The sequence below is a fragment of the Hyaena hyaena genome, unplaced genomic scaffold, assembly GCF_003009895.1.
Source record: "Hyaena hyaena isolate Hyena2069 unplaced genomic scaffold, ASM300989v1 scaffold_339, whole genome shotgun sequence".
Classification (NCBI taxonomy): domain Eukaryota; kingdom Metazoa; phylum Chordata; class Mammalia; order Carnivora; family Hyaenidae; genus Hyaena; species Hyaena hyaena.
The window spans coordinates 1,487,139-1,505,421 of NW_024080971.1; the positions used below are offsets into that span (position 1 = coordinate 1,487,139).

General features: G+C 46.3%; 1 protein-coding gene across 1 annotated transcript in view; it reads right to left on the reverse strand.

Moving 5' to 3' along the window:
* The window catches only part of SMYD2 (SET and MYND domain containing 2), a 51,081-nt gene extending 33,276 nt beyond the window's left edge, over positions 1-17,805 (reverse strand). The window contains exon 1 of the mRNA XM_039249509.1: positions 17,453-17,805. Within this exon, the coding sequence (XP_039105440.1) occupies positions 17,453-17,625 (173 nt within the window). The 5' untranslated portion in view covers positions 17,626-17,805. The remainder of the gene's footprint in view (positions 1-17,452) is intronic.
* Between the last annotated feature and the right edge of the window lie 478 nt (positions 17,806-18,283).

Sequence of the window (18,283 nt, forward strand, 5' to 3'; positions counted from 1 at the left end):
AAAAATAATAATGTCGCTGATGAATCAGTAACAAATGGTAAATTTTGTTAAATCTCAACTGGTGGGTATGTATCTGTTGGACATTCTGTGGGGAAACGGAACACACACGGATTTCTGGGGCATGCCAAAGCACGATGGCCATCTTGGGGAACAGCACCATCTCGGGGAACAGCACCTGCACGGTCACTGGAGCTGTAGCGTGACTCGGTCCCTTTCTTCTTCGCACACCATTTTTACTTGAAAGAACAACTTCAGACACACTGTGTGATAGAGACTCGAAGATCTGACAGACACATTATGGAAATGAATGTCACTTCAAGTAAAACAATTGAAAACAGGTGTTACCAATGATACAATTTGGACTTCTGAGAAAATATGAGAATTCTGGAAAATATGGATGTGTCACCCTGACCTTGAAAGTCTCTCGTCTGATGTGACTGGTGGGATATTAACAATTGTTTTTTTTTTTTTTTTTAATATGGCTTGATGAAGTACATCTACTTTTAGAATGTCTATATAAGTCAGGGAACCAGTATTTTTCAGATGACATGTATGATATTTTAAAAATCATGCATGGGGCGCCTGGGTGGCTCACTCAGTTAAGTATCCGACTTCAGGTCATGATCGCACAGTCCATGGGTTTGAGCCCCATGTTGAGCTCTATGCTGAGAGCTTGGAGCCTGGAGCCTATTTCAAATTCTGTCTCCCTCTCTCTCTCTGCCTCTCTCTCTCTCTTTCAAAAATAAATAAACATTAAAAAAAAATTAAAGTCATGCATGACTATAAGAATCATTCAAAGTGCAAGACAGACCAAGGGATTTCAATGTGATACAGTACATAAACCTCACTGATACGGCTTCACTACAGGTTTAACCTTTAAGGCACATACACTCATCAAGTTTTAGTGTAGAATCAAAAAAATCCACAATTAACTGAAAAGGCTATTAAAATACTCCTCTCTTTCTGATTATGTATCTATCTGAAGCTGGATTTTCTCCACATATTTCAACCAAAACTACCTAAGACCACGGACTGAATTTTCAGAAGCATATTTGAGAACCCAGCTGTCTTCCAGGAATCCAAATATTAAAGAGATCTGCAAAACTGTGAAGCGCCACCACTATTCTCACTGATTCTTTTGTTCTGAAAAACAGTTCTCATAAAAACACACTGTGTAAGCAGTAATGGCTGTTTGTCATTTTAAATTGAATAAATACAATTTCCTGTTTTAATTTCAAATATGGTAAATATTGATATACATAACCCATAGGAACAAAAGCTATTTGGAATTCTCAATTTTGCAGAGTACAGAAGGATCCTCAAGACCAGAAAATATGAAAACTGATCTAACATAACAAGTCCATCAGCTCTATGAAAAAGACATTATTCCTATGTTTGAAATGAAGTTAATGAGGATCCAAAGGTGAAATATCTAACCCAACGTGGTCATTCAGCAAGGAGGGAGCAGAATTAGAATTCACACATCAAAGTACAAATTTTGTCTTCATCGTGCAAGAATATCCTTCCTTGGGGCGACTCTGTGGCTCAGTCGGTTAGGCATCCGACTTCGGCTCAGATCATGATCTCACGGTCTGTGAGTTCGAGCCCTACATCAGGCTCTGTGCTGACAGCTCAGAGCGTGAAGTCTGCTTTCAGATTCTGTGTCTTCCTCTCTCTCTCTAACCCTCCCCTGTTCGTACTCTGTCTCTCTCTCTCTGTCTCTCTCTCAAAAATAAACATTAAAAAATTATTTAAAAAAAGAATATCCTTCCTGGAGTATTGTGACAGTTGTCCAGGAGGGTATGCTACACAAAGCAGAAGTCATCTACGTGTTTGGATAACCTAACAATAACAACAAAACGAAAAGTAAAGGCATTCTTGACTGGTCTGCAAAATGTCCCAGTTCCGATGACTCCCCATGTGTGCCACTTTGTTTCAAAGATGCAATGGGGCGAATCCAGGACTGGTTTTCAAAACGAGATTTGGGGAGGGAGCACTCCCACAATGGACGTTTCTCAGCCAACCGTGTGACGCAGTAATCGGTTTCACTTACAATGCAGTGGAATGAAGTAACGATTAATTGTGTAGTTAGGCTGAGCAAAGAGAGTCCTCCTCGGTCCTTCAGCACGATACAGCTAAGTGTTCCTCAGACAGAGGCTGGGCTGGTCCAAGCTGGATCGTGTCCTCTGGGAACGGAGTGATGGGCTACTGTAGCCTCTCACAAACTACCAACCAGCTCTGCGTGGCTCTGGGGCAGATTTTACTGTGCGTGTGCCCGTAAGGCGCCTGCTTGGTTACAGATGAATGCTCTTAACATACATCTTCCTAAGGCCAAATGCCTTCAGAGTAGAGAAGGAGAAAAGCTAAACCAGTCACTGATGGTGAAAAGCATGCAAATCTACTCTGATCTACTTTGATATGAGCAACTGTAGATGAGGCGGCTGGGGGCAGGAGAGGGGGATCTGTTTCCACTACCAGATATGTGCCTCAGTTCCTTCCATGACTAGGGAGAGATATAAACTTTTCCTACATCTAATGGTTGAAACTCAAACTAAAATTTGCTGATCTGGTGCCTATATTGTGTGTGCATATGTTTAGGGAGTAAGGACGCAGAGAGAGAGATTCTGTGGGTGTTTGACTATTGCTAACAGAGGCTAAACGTTTAGCCCGAGAGAAACTTCATATGGGATATCCGTTTTCACGGTAGAAACATACAAGGCATTTGGAATAAACTCTGTTCCTACAGAAGACACGGCCATAAACCTCTCATTTGCAATCTAACACAAGCTGAATTGTCCAGGGGTTTGGGGAAAGACTGCCAAAAAAAGAAAAAAAGAAAAGAAAGGAAAAGAAAACTCCTCTCAAAGAAAGACTATATAAAGGCCACTTGGAGGAATAAATTGAAATAACCCAAAAGGAATGGAACTCAAAGGCGGTGAAGGGTGAATCACTCATAACCTCACCATGTTTCCAGCTCAGAGCCTGCATGCACCTGGGCCTGGGTAGGAGCCAGCAACCTTCATTTGATTGGTCTGCAGTGGGATTTTTAGAAAGCTCCCTAGGAGATTCTAAAGCGCTTCCAGAACACAGAACTGCCAGCTGAAGCCTGCGGTAATCCTTTCAGGTTGAATGTTTTTTGGGGTGCAGAATTTGCTGAACAGTGTTCAAGTAATTCTTCTCAGCAATGCAGATGGTTCACAAGGTAACTCCTCTTAAGAATGAATGGCCCCGGGGCGCCTGGGTGGCTCAGGCAGTTAAGCGTCCGACTTCGGCTTAGGTCATGACCTCACAGTTCGTGGGTTCTAGCCCCGCGTCAGGCTCTGTGCTGACAGCTGGCTCAGAGCCTGGAGCCTGCTTCAGATTCTGTATCTCCCCCTCTCTTTCTGACCCTCCCCTGCTCACGCTGTCTCTCTCTCTCTCTCTCTCTCTCTCTCTCTCTCTCAGAAATAAATAAAAAACATTAAAAAAAAAAAAAAAAGAATGAATGGCCCACACTGGATGTATTCGGTTGGTTTAGTTATCCTGCTGATGAATGTTAAGGCGAGAATAAGGTGGCTGACGCAGTATTTTCTAACTATGACAAGAAAGTATGTTAGAAGCCAGATGCAAGTTTTAAAAAAGAAGGTGAGGCTCCTTTTTTTCCCCTCACTTCCTCCTGATTCCTGCTTTACAAATTTGGGGTGAATATGAGGAGTTACTTCCCCCACCCCTCTATCTCAAATCCTTTTCTCTTGCTGATGCTGGAGACGCTACGTGACCTTGGGCAAAGCATGAATCCTTCCTGAACCTTTCCCTCCAGTTTCTACCACGTATGTTTGTTACGAAAAGTAAGTGAGAAAATACAAGCGAAGTGTACTACTTCACGCTTGTAATTAGCCTTCACTTTTTGTTTTTTAAGTGGTATCAACTACTGAAATGCCTTCAGTACAATCTCCTTCAGACTCATATTTGAGGATTTATGTTTCTAAAGTCTTTATGGGCAAACATCTACCCTGCTGTGCATGGAAGGGCTCTTTGAACTTGAGAAATGATCCCATCCACAAAGGAGAGAGATGTTACGGGAAAGTGCAACTATCTGATTATCAGCGACTGGAACAGAACGTAGGAGACACGCTCCCGTCATTTTCTACTGGAGGAGACACACGCAGTGATTAATTTTCTTGCTTTTCAAATTTGGAAGCCACGAAGATCAACAAGTTAGACACGTAATTAACAACTCCGGCTAGTTAATGCGTTGCCGCAGGTGCTGTTGGTCTAGATAAAAAGGATTTGATCCTGTAAGCTCCCTACTTTCTGCCACTGAAATGAATGCTTAGTGGGTTTCACCATGAAAGAAAAGGATACCGGCATGGAGGAGGTTTGCAATAACAATTACTTTTAACTAACGGGGACAGAAGAAGTGGCAAGTAGGCTCTGTTGAACAGAGGCGGCCCCAGCCAAATGAAAAAGAGAAAAGGAAAAAAGCCCAGCGGCGCAATATAACTTCACCATGGGTTGAAATAAGACAATCAGAAACAAAGTTAAGCCTCCCACCCAGAGAGAGTGGTTACACTAGCAAATTTTTATTGGAGAGAAATAAAAATTGGAGGAATTGTGGGGGAGCCCTATTATAACCCTGGTCAGGGGACAAGGATAATACTGAGGCTACAGGTTTTTGTGCAACAGTGAAAGATGCTCCACGTGTCACTTTAATCCACAATGTAACGGGGAAACGGACCCACGTGCAGCGGGGAGCACTGGGCTTTGTTCTGAGGCTTGTTAAAAGTTAGAGCCCGGGGCCTCTTAGGGAAGCAGGAAATATTTAGGGCAGTCCAGTAGCAACTAATATCAGTTTTCCCAACTACTGGAACAGCAGCCATGATTCACAAGGAGGACGCTGGGCTTGGTGGTCAGGACAGTAAACGGTTGGTTGGCCTCATGATAAAATGCTGTCACGGGGCAAGATGGGGTGATATAGGTCAAAGGGCAGAAATTTTTAGCTGTATGTTCTGGGGCTCTAACCTACAGCATGGTGGCCACAGTTAATAATTCAGTCCTGTATACCTAAGAGTTGCAACAAGTAGATCTTAAGCATTCTCACCACACACAAAGAAGTGTGGGAGGCGACATGTTCATTATCCCGATCTTAGTAATCATTCCACGATGTATATATCACATTGTCATGTTGTCTACTTTATTTTTTTTAATGTTTTATTTATTTCTGAGAGAGAGAGAGAGAGAGAGACAGCATGAGCAGGGAAGGGTCAGAGAGATTGGGAGACACAGAATCTGAAACTCCAGGCTCTGAGCTGGCTGTCAGCACAGAGCCCAACACGGGGCTGGAACCCACGAACTGCGAGATCATGACCTGAGCCAAAGTTGGACGCCCAACCGACTGGGCCACCCAGGAGCCCCACATGTTGTCTACTTTAAATATATACAATTACATTTGTCAATTATTCCTCAGTAAACCTTGCAGAATACCGTAAACATGACTCTACACATCATGGGTGCATTAAAAGTCAGCTCAGTGATGAAAAAAACATGACGACACTGATTTAGGATTTGTTATAAGGCAAGCTCTGGTGGAGAGGAAATCTGCCTTTGTCTTAGAAAGAAAAAAAAAAAAACAATGATGCTTATGCACAGAGGAGGGAAATACTCAACCTAAGGAACAGGGAACGTTAAATTACTCTTTGTAGGTACCTACGTTCCAACCTCACCTGGTAGACCCTGTAAACTCCCTAACGGCTAATTAAACCTGCTCATAGAAGGCACGCATGTATTTTCAAAAGTTAACATTTTCCTTTAGAAATGTTTTACATCTTAACTTCCATGCAAGATCCGAAGGACACTTCCTGGCTACTTTGTCTTTTACTTCTCCAGAATGTCAAAAGGAAGGAAACAATTAATGCCTTCCTTTTTAACTCAATTTTTTCATAAAGGCACTGATGATACATAACTTCCTCCGGTGGTATAATGAATGATCGACATTATCATTAGTGCTTTGTAACAAATCCCAAGAGCACTGGATTCTCCTTCGACCACTGTGGCTCTACCTTCTCCAACACTCAAGTGAGTAAATATCAAGGAAAAGGACGAAACCAAAGTCATTAAATTTAACTGTTTAAAAACTTAAGACTTTTCCTCTTACTCACGTCAACCTTCTGGCCACAGAGTAAGAAAAAGACATGCAAAAATACCTCCATAACCTAATGCAAAATGTAAATTCCAAAACAGGTCAGGCTCTCTGCGGCCAAACATGAGAATTAACTCCTCGCCCAGGAAAAAGGTAACCTGTTCTGGATCATCTTACTTCTAAGAAAATGCACCTTTTAAAATTGCTTACAGAATAATTTTAATAGGTGACACTCTCTCGTCTCTCTGGTTGTATTTTCCTATAGACAATAAAAAATTTATTTCGGAGGGGGCACCTGGGTGGCTCAGTTGGCTGGGCATCCGACTTCAGCTCAAGTCATGAACTCATGGTTCCTGACAGCTCAGAGCCTGGAGCCTGCTTCGGATTCTGTGTCTCCCTCTTTCTCTGCCCCTCTCCAGCTAATGCTCTGTCTCTCTCTGTCTCTCAAAAATTAATAAACACTAAAAAAATTTTTTTTTAATTTTTGTTTCACTAACTCCATTGTGAACTATACCTTGAGAACTCAAACTTATCAACTCCTGTTTGAACACATTTAAGAGACGTTTTTCTTTCAATCCTTACTGATTCCATTTGTATTTCTGAATAAAAAAAGAAAAATTGTTATACTATAAAACTTGGTACATGAAGCACTAAAGAATTAAGTTACTCTACTCTAGCCAAGTAAGTTCTATTCCAAAAGTATTATTTTCTCTTGGTGTAAAATACTGTACCAGGCTCTGGAGGATTGATATTTTTAGAAAAGTTGAGCTACTTGGGGACATAAGCCCTACCTTCGTGCAAATGGTGGTAAATATAAATAACAGGCAAAATGAGTCAGCATCTAAATGGCCTAAATGGCCCAGAATTGAAAGCAGGTAGCTACTTCTAGGACTGAACTCTTTAAGGACACAGAAGTTTGGGTACTTACAGAGAAAGTTGTGTTACTCTGAATCCCCAGGGTTAGAACACAATGTCTAGAATAGCAAAGTCTAAATGTCAATAGTAAACTACTGTAACGTAAGTATAAAATAGTAACTCAATAAGATGAAGAGATTTGTGGGCTGAAATACTGAAGAGGAGTTTCATAAAAAAAGATACAATTTGAGCTGGATCTCTCTTGAGGATGAACAGACTTAGAGTAAAAGGCCTTGCCTGGCAAGGAGGCCCAGGATAGAGAAGGGGATAACGCAGAGAAGCGCACTCAAGGTTACAAATGGGCAAAAGGAAGGATGACGGGTGACACAGCACCTGTGTGGGATACGGAAAGAGACCAGCCAGCCTGTGTGTAGAGTGTGAGTACAAGAGTGGGGGGGAGGGCGTGGGGGGAGGGCGTGGGGGGAGGACGCTGGCTATGTGGGAAGGGCACTTCAAATATGGAGGGCTGGAACAATCGAGATTTCGTCCTTAGGAAAACAGGGCTTGGGGAGCCTGCGGGGCTCAGTCAGTTAAGCCTCCAACTCTTGATTTTGGCTCAGGTCATGATCTTACGTTCAAGTCCCATGTCAGGCTCTGCACTGACAGTGATTCTCTCTCTCCTTCTCTCTCTCTCTGCCTCTTCCCCGCTCTCACTCTCTTGCGCACGTGCTCTCTCTCAAAACAAATAAATAAACTTAAGAAAATAGGGATCAATGCAGGCAACTGTCTTCGTAAGGATTCATTTCCAAGAATGAGAAGAGTCCTATATTTGGAAAGGTGAAGAGGTCTGTCCAAAGAGCCAGTAGTAAAATAAGTTGCAGAAATGAGGCTATTCATTTAATTATTATTTCCAAAGGCAACAGAGAGCCAGGCCTGGGGCTAAGAGCCGGAGCAGTGAGACCTGCTTTCCACACTCAGGAGCAAGCAATGCCCAGGGAAGTCTGAACGAGGGGCCATGGGGGAAAAGACCAAGGGGGAGCTATTGCAGCCTGAAGGAATCGGGACGCACTTCTGAGAACCTGAGAGACGAGCGACGACAGACAGTGGGGGACAATCAGCATGGCACACGCATGTGTGTATGCACGTGCATGTGTGCGTGCGTGCATATGTTGTGCATGCGTGTGTGCGTGCGTGTGTGTACCACCACTGACTATTTGGGACTGAAGGAGTGAAACGAACCCTGCAGGGTGGAGGGATGGCCCTGGGGGCTCCCCAGCGGGCAGCCTGGACTCTCCAGTGGAGTTCCAAAGCGGCCATTCTCTGAAGACCCACAGAAAGAGAAGGTGGAGGTGAGCTTCCTGCCCCACTCTGAACCTGGAAAGTACTTAGTAACTGAATGTGTTAGAAGGCCTGAGCGCGTGTGGAAATGAATTTAAAATTAAGTGAAATAAGTAGATTGTTTCTAAATTCTAAACTTGTGAACCTGAACGTTTTTAAGGTGAAAAGACCTTAATGTTTTCCTTACAGTGATATTTAGGAGCATCTACTCAGGTGTGGGAGTAGATTAAATTTCACTAACTTCCAAAAAATGTCTACTCAAAGCTGCAGCTGTTTCAACACGCTGTGGGGATGTCACAATTTCACTCGACCTGAGTATTTGATTGAAGCTTGCCCTTAGTTTGCAGATGTCAGGAACTAGGGTGTGTGGTTTAAGTATATGGTCTCTATGACATATACGGATTATCAGTTTTCGACTACGTAAAACAAAGAAAAATACTCAACCCCAAACCGTACTGCCTTCAACTAAAAATATCTGCTGAAACCTCACACCAAGTTCAAGGCACCGTGGCTAAAATAAAGATGAAAAATTAAAAGAAAAAACTGCTGGAATATAAGCTCCATGGTGATAGGGATTGTCATTCCTTTCCTTCACAGTTGTTTCCTAGGGACTTAGAACCCCGAGAGTGCTCCAGAGAAATGTTTGTTGAATACATTAAAAATAGAATCCCTGATCTCAAGGAGTTTACCATCCGCTCATAATTAAATGTCTCTTACTGTTGAGGTTTGAGGGCCATGGGAGGCTATCACTGTGAACAGATCTGTGCAATTGATGGAGAAGGGCTGTTTCCGGTGGCGCCCAGGCAAGGGTTTCCTACGCAAACATCCCCAAGGGTGAGAGAAACCAACAAGGCAGGAGCCCAGAACCTGCATCCCTGAAGGGTCTTCCCTAGTACTCAATGATCGGAGAGAAAAGGCTCCTTCCGTCCAAGGTCTTTTTATTTTGTCACAAAATACAGCATAACTCCTTTCAAGTGCCAGGATTTGAAATCGTGAGATTTTTCTTTGGCTCAGATGAAAAACTGTATCAGGTTGGTCAGCCAGATTTTCTCTCCACCTCCCACCCCCAGGATATGCCTGTGTCTCTAAGCCCTGGCGGGAACTTTGCTGGTCTGGTGAGTTGCCTTTATTTCTGCCTCTTCTCCATGGTGACTCCGGATGCCCTGGGCACGGACACACCCTGTATATCATGGTGCACTTGCAGACGCTCTGATGCCAGTGCGTGAGTTACCATGGCAAGCGCTCGGTTCGGATTCTAGGGACCAGAAACTTGCCAAAGCTAAGCATTGACGAATTCTCAGACCCCCTTCCTAGAAAAGAAATCTATTTCCCAATAGATTTTCCAGTCTATTTTAATAATACGCGTGCAGTATTTCCAACACAGTCATCTGAAACCCTCCACTTCGTGTACAAGAATCACCAGATTTTATGCTAATAAATTGGCACAAGGAGCTCCCGACTATTTTTAAACTTTTGACTGAAGGAGAATCTGAGACACAGCTGGATTCTCAGCGAATGCATGGACTAGAAAGATAAGTTGTTTCCTGAACCCTCAAGACTTTTTGGTATTATTTTCCTGCTAAATTGCATATTTCTGTCCCTCAGAGGAGTCTTGGAGGGATCTGATTTCCTTCTGTTCTATTGTGTTGGTGTGAACGCCTTTGCAATTGAAAAGGAGGCCTCTGAGGGTGGTAGGAACAGAGTCAGCAGAAGTTACACAAAGTGAGGTGCGTGGCTTTGTGACTGGTTAGAGCACCCGCGCTAATGAGGCCAAGGTCACAGGTTCAATCCCTGAAAAGGCAGTGACTTCAGTCAATTCGCTGCCAGAGCACTGCACCCCTAAACTACCACAGATTTGCTAGAAATCCAAAGATGTGAAGTTGGGGACGTGGGTGGGAAAAGGGGAGGCCAACTGACAGGCTGACAATGTACGTCCCTCGAGAGTAGGCAGAACCCTCTAGTCCCAGACTCTCTGGGGGGAAGGGCGCCAGCACCGGCGGCCTCCCGCTCAGGGAACTGCTAGAGAAAACCAAGGAGCCGCCAGGCTGACCACAAGAGGGCTCAGAGTCAGAATGTGGTCAAATATAACCAGGGTGCCCTGTTGCAGGCCTAGTTACGTGGTAATGATCAAGACACACATACTCAAAGACTCCGGGCAAACCTGGAGAGGGGCCGTGTGTGAGCAGCGCAGGAGAATGAAGAATCAGTCACAGAGGGGAAATTCTTCTAAATCCCACTGGCCTTACACAGATCAGAGAAGCGTGGCTGGAAGGGAGAAATGATTACCTCGTTCTACATCTGAGGTCCAAAAAAAAAAAAAAAAAAATTGGTGTGGGAGTGGTGATGGGGAGTGACTTTAGTTATCAATGACTCCAAGAATATAAAGAATATTTATAATTATTGATTGCCTCCCCGTGAAATAGAAATAAAGTGGCACTGAAAATGTCATTATTTTGTATTTTCCTTGTGTGGACAAGAAAAAGAAGAAGAAGGATATTAAGCTAAGGTAAAAGAGGTAAGTCAAAAACAAACACCAAAATAAAGGAGAGGAGACACCTGCCTGGCTCAGTCAGTACGACCTGTGACTCTTGATCTTGGGGTTGTGAGTTCGAGCCCCACGTTGGGTATAGAGATTACTTAAAAATAAAATATTGAAAAAACAAAGTACACTAAGTTACAGTAGGAAACTTCTTTGCCGTTTAAGTTCTAAAACAGGCAACTTTGCTGCCTGGGTTCTGACCAGTTCAGAGTTCTTCTGAACATCAACTGCTACCAAAGTAGCTCTGAGCTCTGGATCTTTCCAAAGAAATTTAACACGTGTCTAGTATTGTTGAAGGAACTTTCTGACACCTAGTGTGCAATCTGCTTGTCCTATAAGAATACCACCCAGGGGCCTCCTAAATTTTATTTATTTCCACATCTAACCAATTTAACTTTGCACAGAGCAAAGTTCTGAAGAACGACTATGTTGAAGAAAAAGAAAAGAGGTTATACTCAGATGCTCTCTGACCAGACAGCAGAGAAACAAACTCTTCATATGTAGGTATAAAGATAAGTAACGAACTCATCTTAGCTCTAGCATAATATTTTTAAATATTCCAAACCCACAAAAGGACCAAAGCCTTGTGTTCTTTTTATATTTTGTCATGTAATAATCAATACATTAAAAAATATACATATAGCACTTACGCAAATTCAAAGGCACTGTAATAAAAACATCTCTGAACTCAGAGCAGCCTAAGATATAGATCGCAGAAGCTCAACTATTTATTTGTTCAACTTTTAGAAACATCAGTCTGTTAAATTACCTATTAGAAAAAGGGGGAGCAAGAGAGGTATTAAAAAAAAAAAAAAAGAGCATTCCCTCAAGGAGAAATCGGAGGTGAAGTACTAAGTCCCAGTGTGCAGGGGTGAACAACACAGTGGATTCAGGCCAAAGCAGGTAAGGGAAGGAAGATCAGCCTTGGAGTAAGAAATCATGGTGCGGACGGTGAAGGGCACAGAGCTGGCCCTTTAGAAGAGCCTCAATAAACATCTGACCAAAAATATGTGAAATTCAAGGAGGCCATTTCCCCTCTGGAACGCTCAGTTTCTTCCTGCGTGCAGTGGGATGCGGTTCTCTCTATACAAGCCATCCTTGGGAGGATCAAAAGAAGAATGTATCTGGAAATGCTTTATGAGCTGCAAAGAGCAGCATGACTTTAAGGAATGTCGTTTTATGGGATCTTCAGATATTTTTTATTGAGAGGATTTGGTACAATTGCTTTTGGGGAAGGAAAGGTATTAGCTGCCGGTTTTAACTCGCCAGGGTTTGAATCTCACTTCAGCATTATCCTGCTGCTGGCCTGTCTCTTTCATGTCAAATCACTTCCAAGCATACAGGTAGGTCCCAGGGCCCCTAGAAGCTAGAGCAGGAATTAGGCTCCCCGCATATGAAAAACACGCGTGTCACGGCACCTGCCACATCCGAAATTGTGCAAAACGTATAGAAAGGGCAGAGAGGAGCTATGACAGGCTTGCTATGCAGAAAATTCTGTTTGTCTCCATTTCTCTCCTCAAATATTTGCTTAACCTCATGGTAAAAGACTATTAAAGCATCTAAGCACTTTGGAGGTAGAAAAGGCTCTTTACCAAAAAACAAAAACAAAAAACAAAACAAAACAAAAAACCCAGTTTACCTGTGTGGGTTCATTATATCGCTTCCATTAGGTTTTGAGAAACAGTTACATCCGTTATTACTCTGGGGACTGAGAACTGCTGCTTGCAGCTCTGGGTGATCGTACCATCTGAAGGATGGCTCTGCCCAGTCAACAGTTTCCAGTTATTTCCTCCCCGGTACCCACCCCCCCCAACCCTACCATGATAAAAATGTCCCTGATGCTGCAATAGTTTATCGCCCTGGGTGACCCCCAGCACAAGTGGGACTGCCAGGCAGGCTGTGACAGCTTACTCTGTGCTAGTGCGGGACTAAGCGCGTGACTTCTGTGGTCCCAGGGAGCTCCGGGTATGTAGTCATGGCAACACTGTAAACGTGAAGGAACCTGGTGGTTCCAAGACATGAGGTAATTTGCCTAAAGACAAAACATCAGGACCGGGGAAGCCAGAGCTCAAACCAAGTCAATCTGGCACCGAAGTGTCTGCCTTGTCGGCTCTAAATAAATGAAGAACTTGAAATACTGAAATACTGAAAGCGACAGTATCGTATCTCCTTACCTAATGTACAGATGGCTGGATTTTGTTTTATTTCATGTAACTTCTTAGAGGAAATCTGTTGTCTGTATAGGTTAATGTTACTGCCTATTTTTTTAAAAATCACTTGAGAAAAGGACGGGGGGATTCTGTTAGCGCCTGTGTCTATTTTTCATTCAGAAAGCAAGATGATTTGAGAACATCTGAAGTCATTTCTCCCCTTAGAGTCCCTACAATTCTCAGAGAATGTTCTCAGGGTGCCTGGGTGGCTCAGGTGGTTGAGCGTCCAACTTCGGCTCAGGTCATGATCTCACGGTTTGTGGGTTCGAGCCCCATGTCGGGCTCTGCGCTGACAGCTAGCTCAGAGCCTAGAGCCTGCTTTGGATTCTGTATCTCCCTGTCTCTCTGCCCCTCCCCTGCTCATGCTCGGTCTCTCTCTCTCACTCTCAAAAATAAATACTTAACAATATATATCTCAGAGAATGTTCTCAGAATCAACAGGATCACAGCAGCCCTGGGGGTGACTCCCCCTTCTGATGCACAGCTTGAGGGGGTCAGCCCCAGCCAGGGTTCTGAGAACCTGATGGCTTCTTAAGATGACAGCATCAAGAGTTTATGGCTCTTGGGGCACCTGGGTGGCTTAGTCGGTTAAGCGTCCGACTTTCCCTTAGGTCATGATCTCGCGGTTCGTGGGTTCGAGCCCCGCGTCAGACTCTGGGCTGGCTGCCAGCTCGGAGCCTGGAGCCTGTTTCAGTCTGTGACTCCCTCTCTCTCTGACCCTCCCCTGCTCACGCTGTCTCTCTCTCTCCTAGAAATAAATAAAACATTAAAAAAATTAAAAAAAAAAAAGAGTTTATGGCTCTTAATACAGATTAAAATCAAGTCGATATTACTTTGACAGTCCTGGAAAACCAGGGGCTAGGCAGGACCAACGGCGCTACAGAGCAAACCCGTGAGACATGGCCGTCTTCACATCCGCCGCAACAGGACCCTCGGTCCTACTGTGCTGCCCATGCAAGCATTTTAATTTTTATTTTTTTTTAAATATTTTTTATTTATTTCTAGGAGAGAGAGAGAGACAGCGTGAGCAGGGGAGGGTCAGAGAGAGAGGGAGTCAGACTGAAACAGGCTCCAGGCTCTGAGATGGCAGTCAGCACAGAGCCCGACGCGGGGCTCGAACCCACAAACCGCGAGATCATGACCTAAGCGAAAGTCAGACGCTTAACCGACTAAGCCACCCAGGCGCCCCGCATTTTAATTTTTAAAACAGCTCGGAGCAAGCCAGGCATGACACACATTCCCTGACATGGGGTTCTAACAGCTTTACCGCAAGGAAGCTAGGCAGGCCTCCCGACGTTTCCCCCGTACTCAGAATGAACTGACAAAAAAGGCAACATTCTCGCCCTCCAATGACCCAAGAGCCAAGAAAATCAAAGATCAAGAGGGGGACGTCTTCCCAACTGAGGAACTGCACATGGAATGAATATTCAGAAGGAACCTGGGTTCGGGCAGATTTATTTTTCCTTTTTGAGACAAATAATATAAAGTGTTAAAAATATGTCCTTAAGTACAATATCTGCCATAAAACAGTGGCCGATGGCCAAAAATCCATGGTGTGTGTGTGTGTGTGTGTGTACATAAAATGTATCTAAGAGGTGTGATAGGGACAGCTCCCAAATGGGAAACATTTATATTTTTAGGAGCTGCCTTCTAGCAGGAGAGGCAAGATACACGAAAGAGCTGAGTGTGAAAAGCTGTAATCTTGGGACCCCAATTGTGGGGCGCCACAGAACACCCTAACTGAGCTCAGCACAGTAAGAGGGAGAGGGAGGTCACCCTTCCCTGACGCACCATGGCAGCCTGTGCAGACATCTGTATCAGGAGTCCCAAGTATCACCCCCCAAACTGAGAAAATGTGATACAAATTTAAAATTCCCAGGAACAAACTTTTGTCTGAACGGGGCCAACAGTAAGAAGAATACCATTTGATTGTGGCCTGAGGAACTTGCCTTTATTTTTCAATTTATAGAACTTATTCCTGCAGAAATCACTTATTTTCCTTCAACGTAAGTGAAACCCAGACACAATTAACATGACACGGAGAGCCTCCAGTGGCTCGTTCATCTCAAGCAATATTGTTTATGCCGAACTTCTAGCCCAAAGAAGATTGAGGAGTAGCTGTGTTTCTTTTCCCGAGGGGATGGGGCGTGGGGTGCAGAAGTAGAAGATTCTGCCCTGTCTGCTTGAATATTTGAGAGTTCTGCTCCTTCTCTCTGGAGGTACCGCAGAAACACACAGGTGTTCCCTCTACTCCAGCCGGACAGACAGACTCATTCCTCCACATAATCAAATAGTTGACAGGGGAAATGGTGCTGAATTAGTGAGAATGCCCTAACATGAATTCTAACCTACTCAGACTGAACAGAAATCACAGAGTGGTGTACGCAGAGAATTCCAATTTCACAGGGATCATGGTATCATCATTTCTTGTATGTTACTTTAGTTGATTTCAAATGACTCCTTGGGGAGAGAGAAGAAATGAACTGTCGGTATTAACAGAAGTTCACCTAAGCCAAACAGAGAGGAGTGGCGGGAGTGGGCGCAGATGCACGTGGCAGTCCCGGTGAGGGGTCTAAGGCAACAGTCAATGACACTCACAAATGCTATTCAGAAAAAGGAAAAACAAAGCACATGCTGTGTCGCACATGGCGGGGTAATGTTCTACGGTTGGGGGTGTGTACAGTAGATACAGTTAGGATGCTCGCGGCTCAAAAGCATCTCTCAGCTCTGCTTCTCCCTCACTGACCCCAGAGGGATTTGATCTCTAATTCATTGGAGGAGTGCACCAGTAACTACCACCTGTGTCCCTACTATGTGCCTGGCACTGTGATCTTCTCTCCCAGGACTGACTCCAGGAATCACCAGGATCCCTGATGGAGGCGGCACCTTCTGTGCTGGGTGACCCTGCTCTGCTCCCGCCACTCCAGACACCCACACTGCTTCAGACTCCGAGCCACAGCGAGGCTCAGAAGATCAAGGGACCAGTCACAGCAGCCTTTTTAACTTTGGGAAAACCCAATGCTCACTTCACTCAAACGTTGCAAAGTGGTGCCATGACCCTTTAGCTCTTGACTCACCAATTCAAAGAGCCACATCACATACAGCCCTTAAGCTGCCCACGGCATGATTCTGCGTCTAGTGCCTTTCCAGGTCCCCCCAAGCGGAAGACAGTTCTGGCAGGGAGTCTGGGCAAGATTACTATAATATTTAGCCTTTGTCCCTTCTTTTGCTATGTCTTATCATAGAATAAGGCACACAAGTCTGGGAGACTGGGGACTCCTGTGTATGTTGGACTTGAGACCTGTCCTCAAAAGGTACCTGCAGGACCCCAGGTCAGCGTAATCTAACTCAAGAACCTCCATTTCAAAGATGAAGAAACTGAGGTTCAAAGAAAGTAAAGCAGGGTCCATTTTTCAGAGAGTAGTGGAAGGTTGGGTGGAAACTTACTTCAACGCCATGCTTCCTGTCTCTGGAATTTTACTGAGCACCTAACTAGTAGCAAAATGGGCAGAGATGAAGAGAGCAAATTTCATTCCCTTAACTACCTGTGTGACTATATGTACACAACCACACTTCCTCTCTGGGCATTACTTTACTCGCCTGTAAAAGGGAGAGTGTGTTGGACTGGTGATTTCTCATGTGCCTATGGAGTCTGAAACTGTCATAGGTCTTGAGACAGAATTATGTGCGCTGTGTATGAATATATACGTATGTGTACATATACGGGTATATGTGTATACATGACGGGCTACAATTAAATACCATTTCCAACCACACATTTTGCCTAATCCTTTCAGAGACCATGTTTTCAAAATCCCAAACCAAGGTCAGGCACGTCCCATCAGTGCAGCCCTTCATTATCTCGGGTGCGTAGTCAGCACCCCCTCTGGCTTCTCTCCAAACACAGGTGTTGAGTGAGAAGGAAGAGGAGGGGCCGCGTACTTTACATGAAACGTTAAGTGTCATTAAGTTCCAGGGAGGAAACGGCAAGCGTGCGGCAGGGCTGGGCTGCGGGGCACAGAACACGCCGCAGGAAGCACAAGTTAAAGGGGACAGACTGGCTGCTCGAACCCGGGGCCGGGCCGGCAGTGCACCAAGCCTGCGGCGCGTTCCCGTGCTTGGGACGCGCCTGGCTCCGAGCCCATGTCTGGGGCCAGGACCCTGCACTCCCGGGCGCGCGACTCGGAAAACGGGAACGTGCCGGGCGCGCGGCGGGGGCGCGGCGGCTCCGTCCGAGCGCACGTGGCAGGGCCGGCGCGGAAGGAAAGCGCGGCCGCCGCCCCAGCCGCCGGCGCTAGGACCCGGCGCGCCGCGCGCACTTCCTCCCGCCGCGGTCCGAGCCGCCGCCGCGGCGCCCCCACCGCCCGCCGCCCGCCCGCGCCGCCGCCCTACCTGGCGAAGCAGTACTCGCAGTGGTTGCCCCGCTCGTTGACCGTGAGCACGTAAGCGTAGGCCGGGCAGGAGAAGAGCAAGTCCCCCACGTGGAAGGGCTGCAGGGCCCGCAGCCCCCGGCCCTTGCCGGGGCTGCGGAAGCGCTCCAGGCCGCCGTCGCCCGCGGCCCTCATGCTGGCAGCGGGGCGGGGCTGGCGGGGCCGGCGCGGAGGGGCGCCCGGAGCGGCGGCTCCCCGCGAGCTGTTATTGGAGAAGCGTCACCCTGAGCTGCGGGGGGCGGGGAGGGAAGCCGCCGGAGACGCGGCGGCGGCGGCCACCGCTCCCCGGAAGGGACGCCGGCCCCGCCCGGCCGTCGCGCGCCCCCGGCGGGGGAGGAGGGGACCGGCCCGGCGGCCCCGCCCCGCTCGCGGGACCCTCGGCGGCCGCCCGGCACGCGCTCGGGACGCTTCCGCTGTGGTGGCGACCCGTGCAGCCGCCCGGGCGGCTCCTGGGAGCGGGGCGCCAGGCGTGTGCGTCTCGCCGGGCAGAACGGGCGCCGTCCCCTCTCCCGTGGGTGGGTGGGGTCGCCGCGGGCCGCAAGTTCCCGAGGCTTCCTCGGACGGTCAAGCCTGGCCCCCACGGTGACCCGCCCTTGGCATAAAGGAGGGGACACAGGTGTCTTCTCAACCTTACGTAGTCTGTCCTTGTCGCAGACCCTGCAAGGAGGCATCCGGGAACACCGATGGAAACCACCGAGGAAGAGTGTGATATGCTGGTGGTTAAGGGGTGCTCGCGCAAGGTTAAGAGGCGTTTCAACCTCGTAAGGTTCCGAACCTTCCGGGGAGTCTCGAG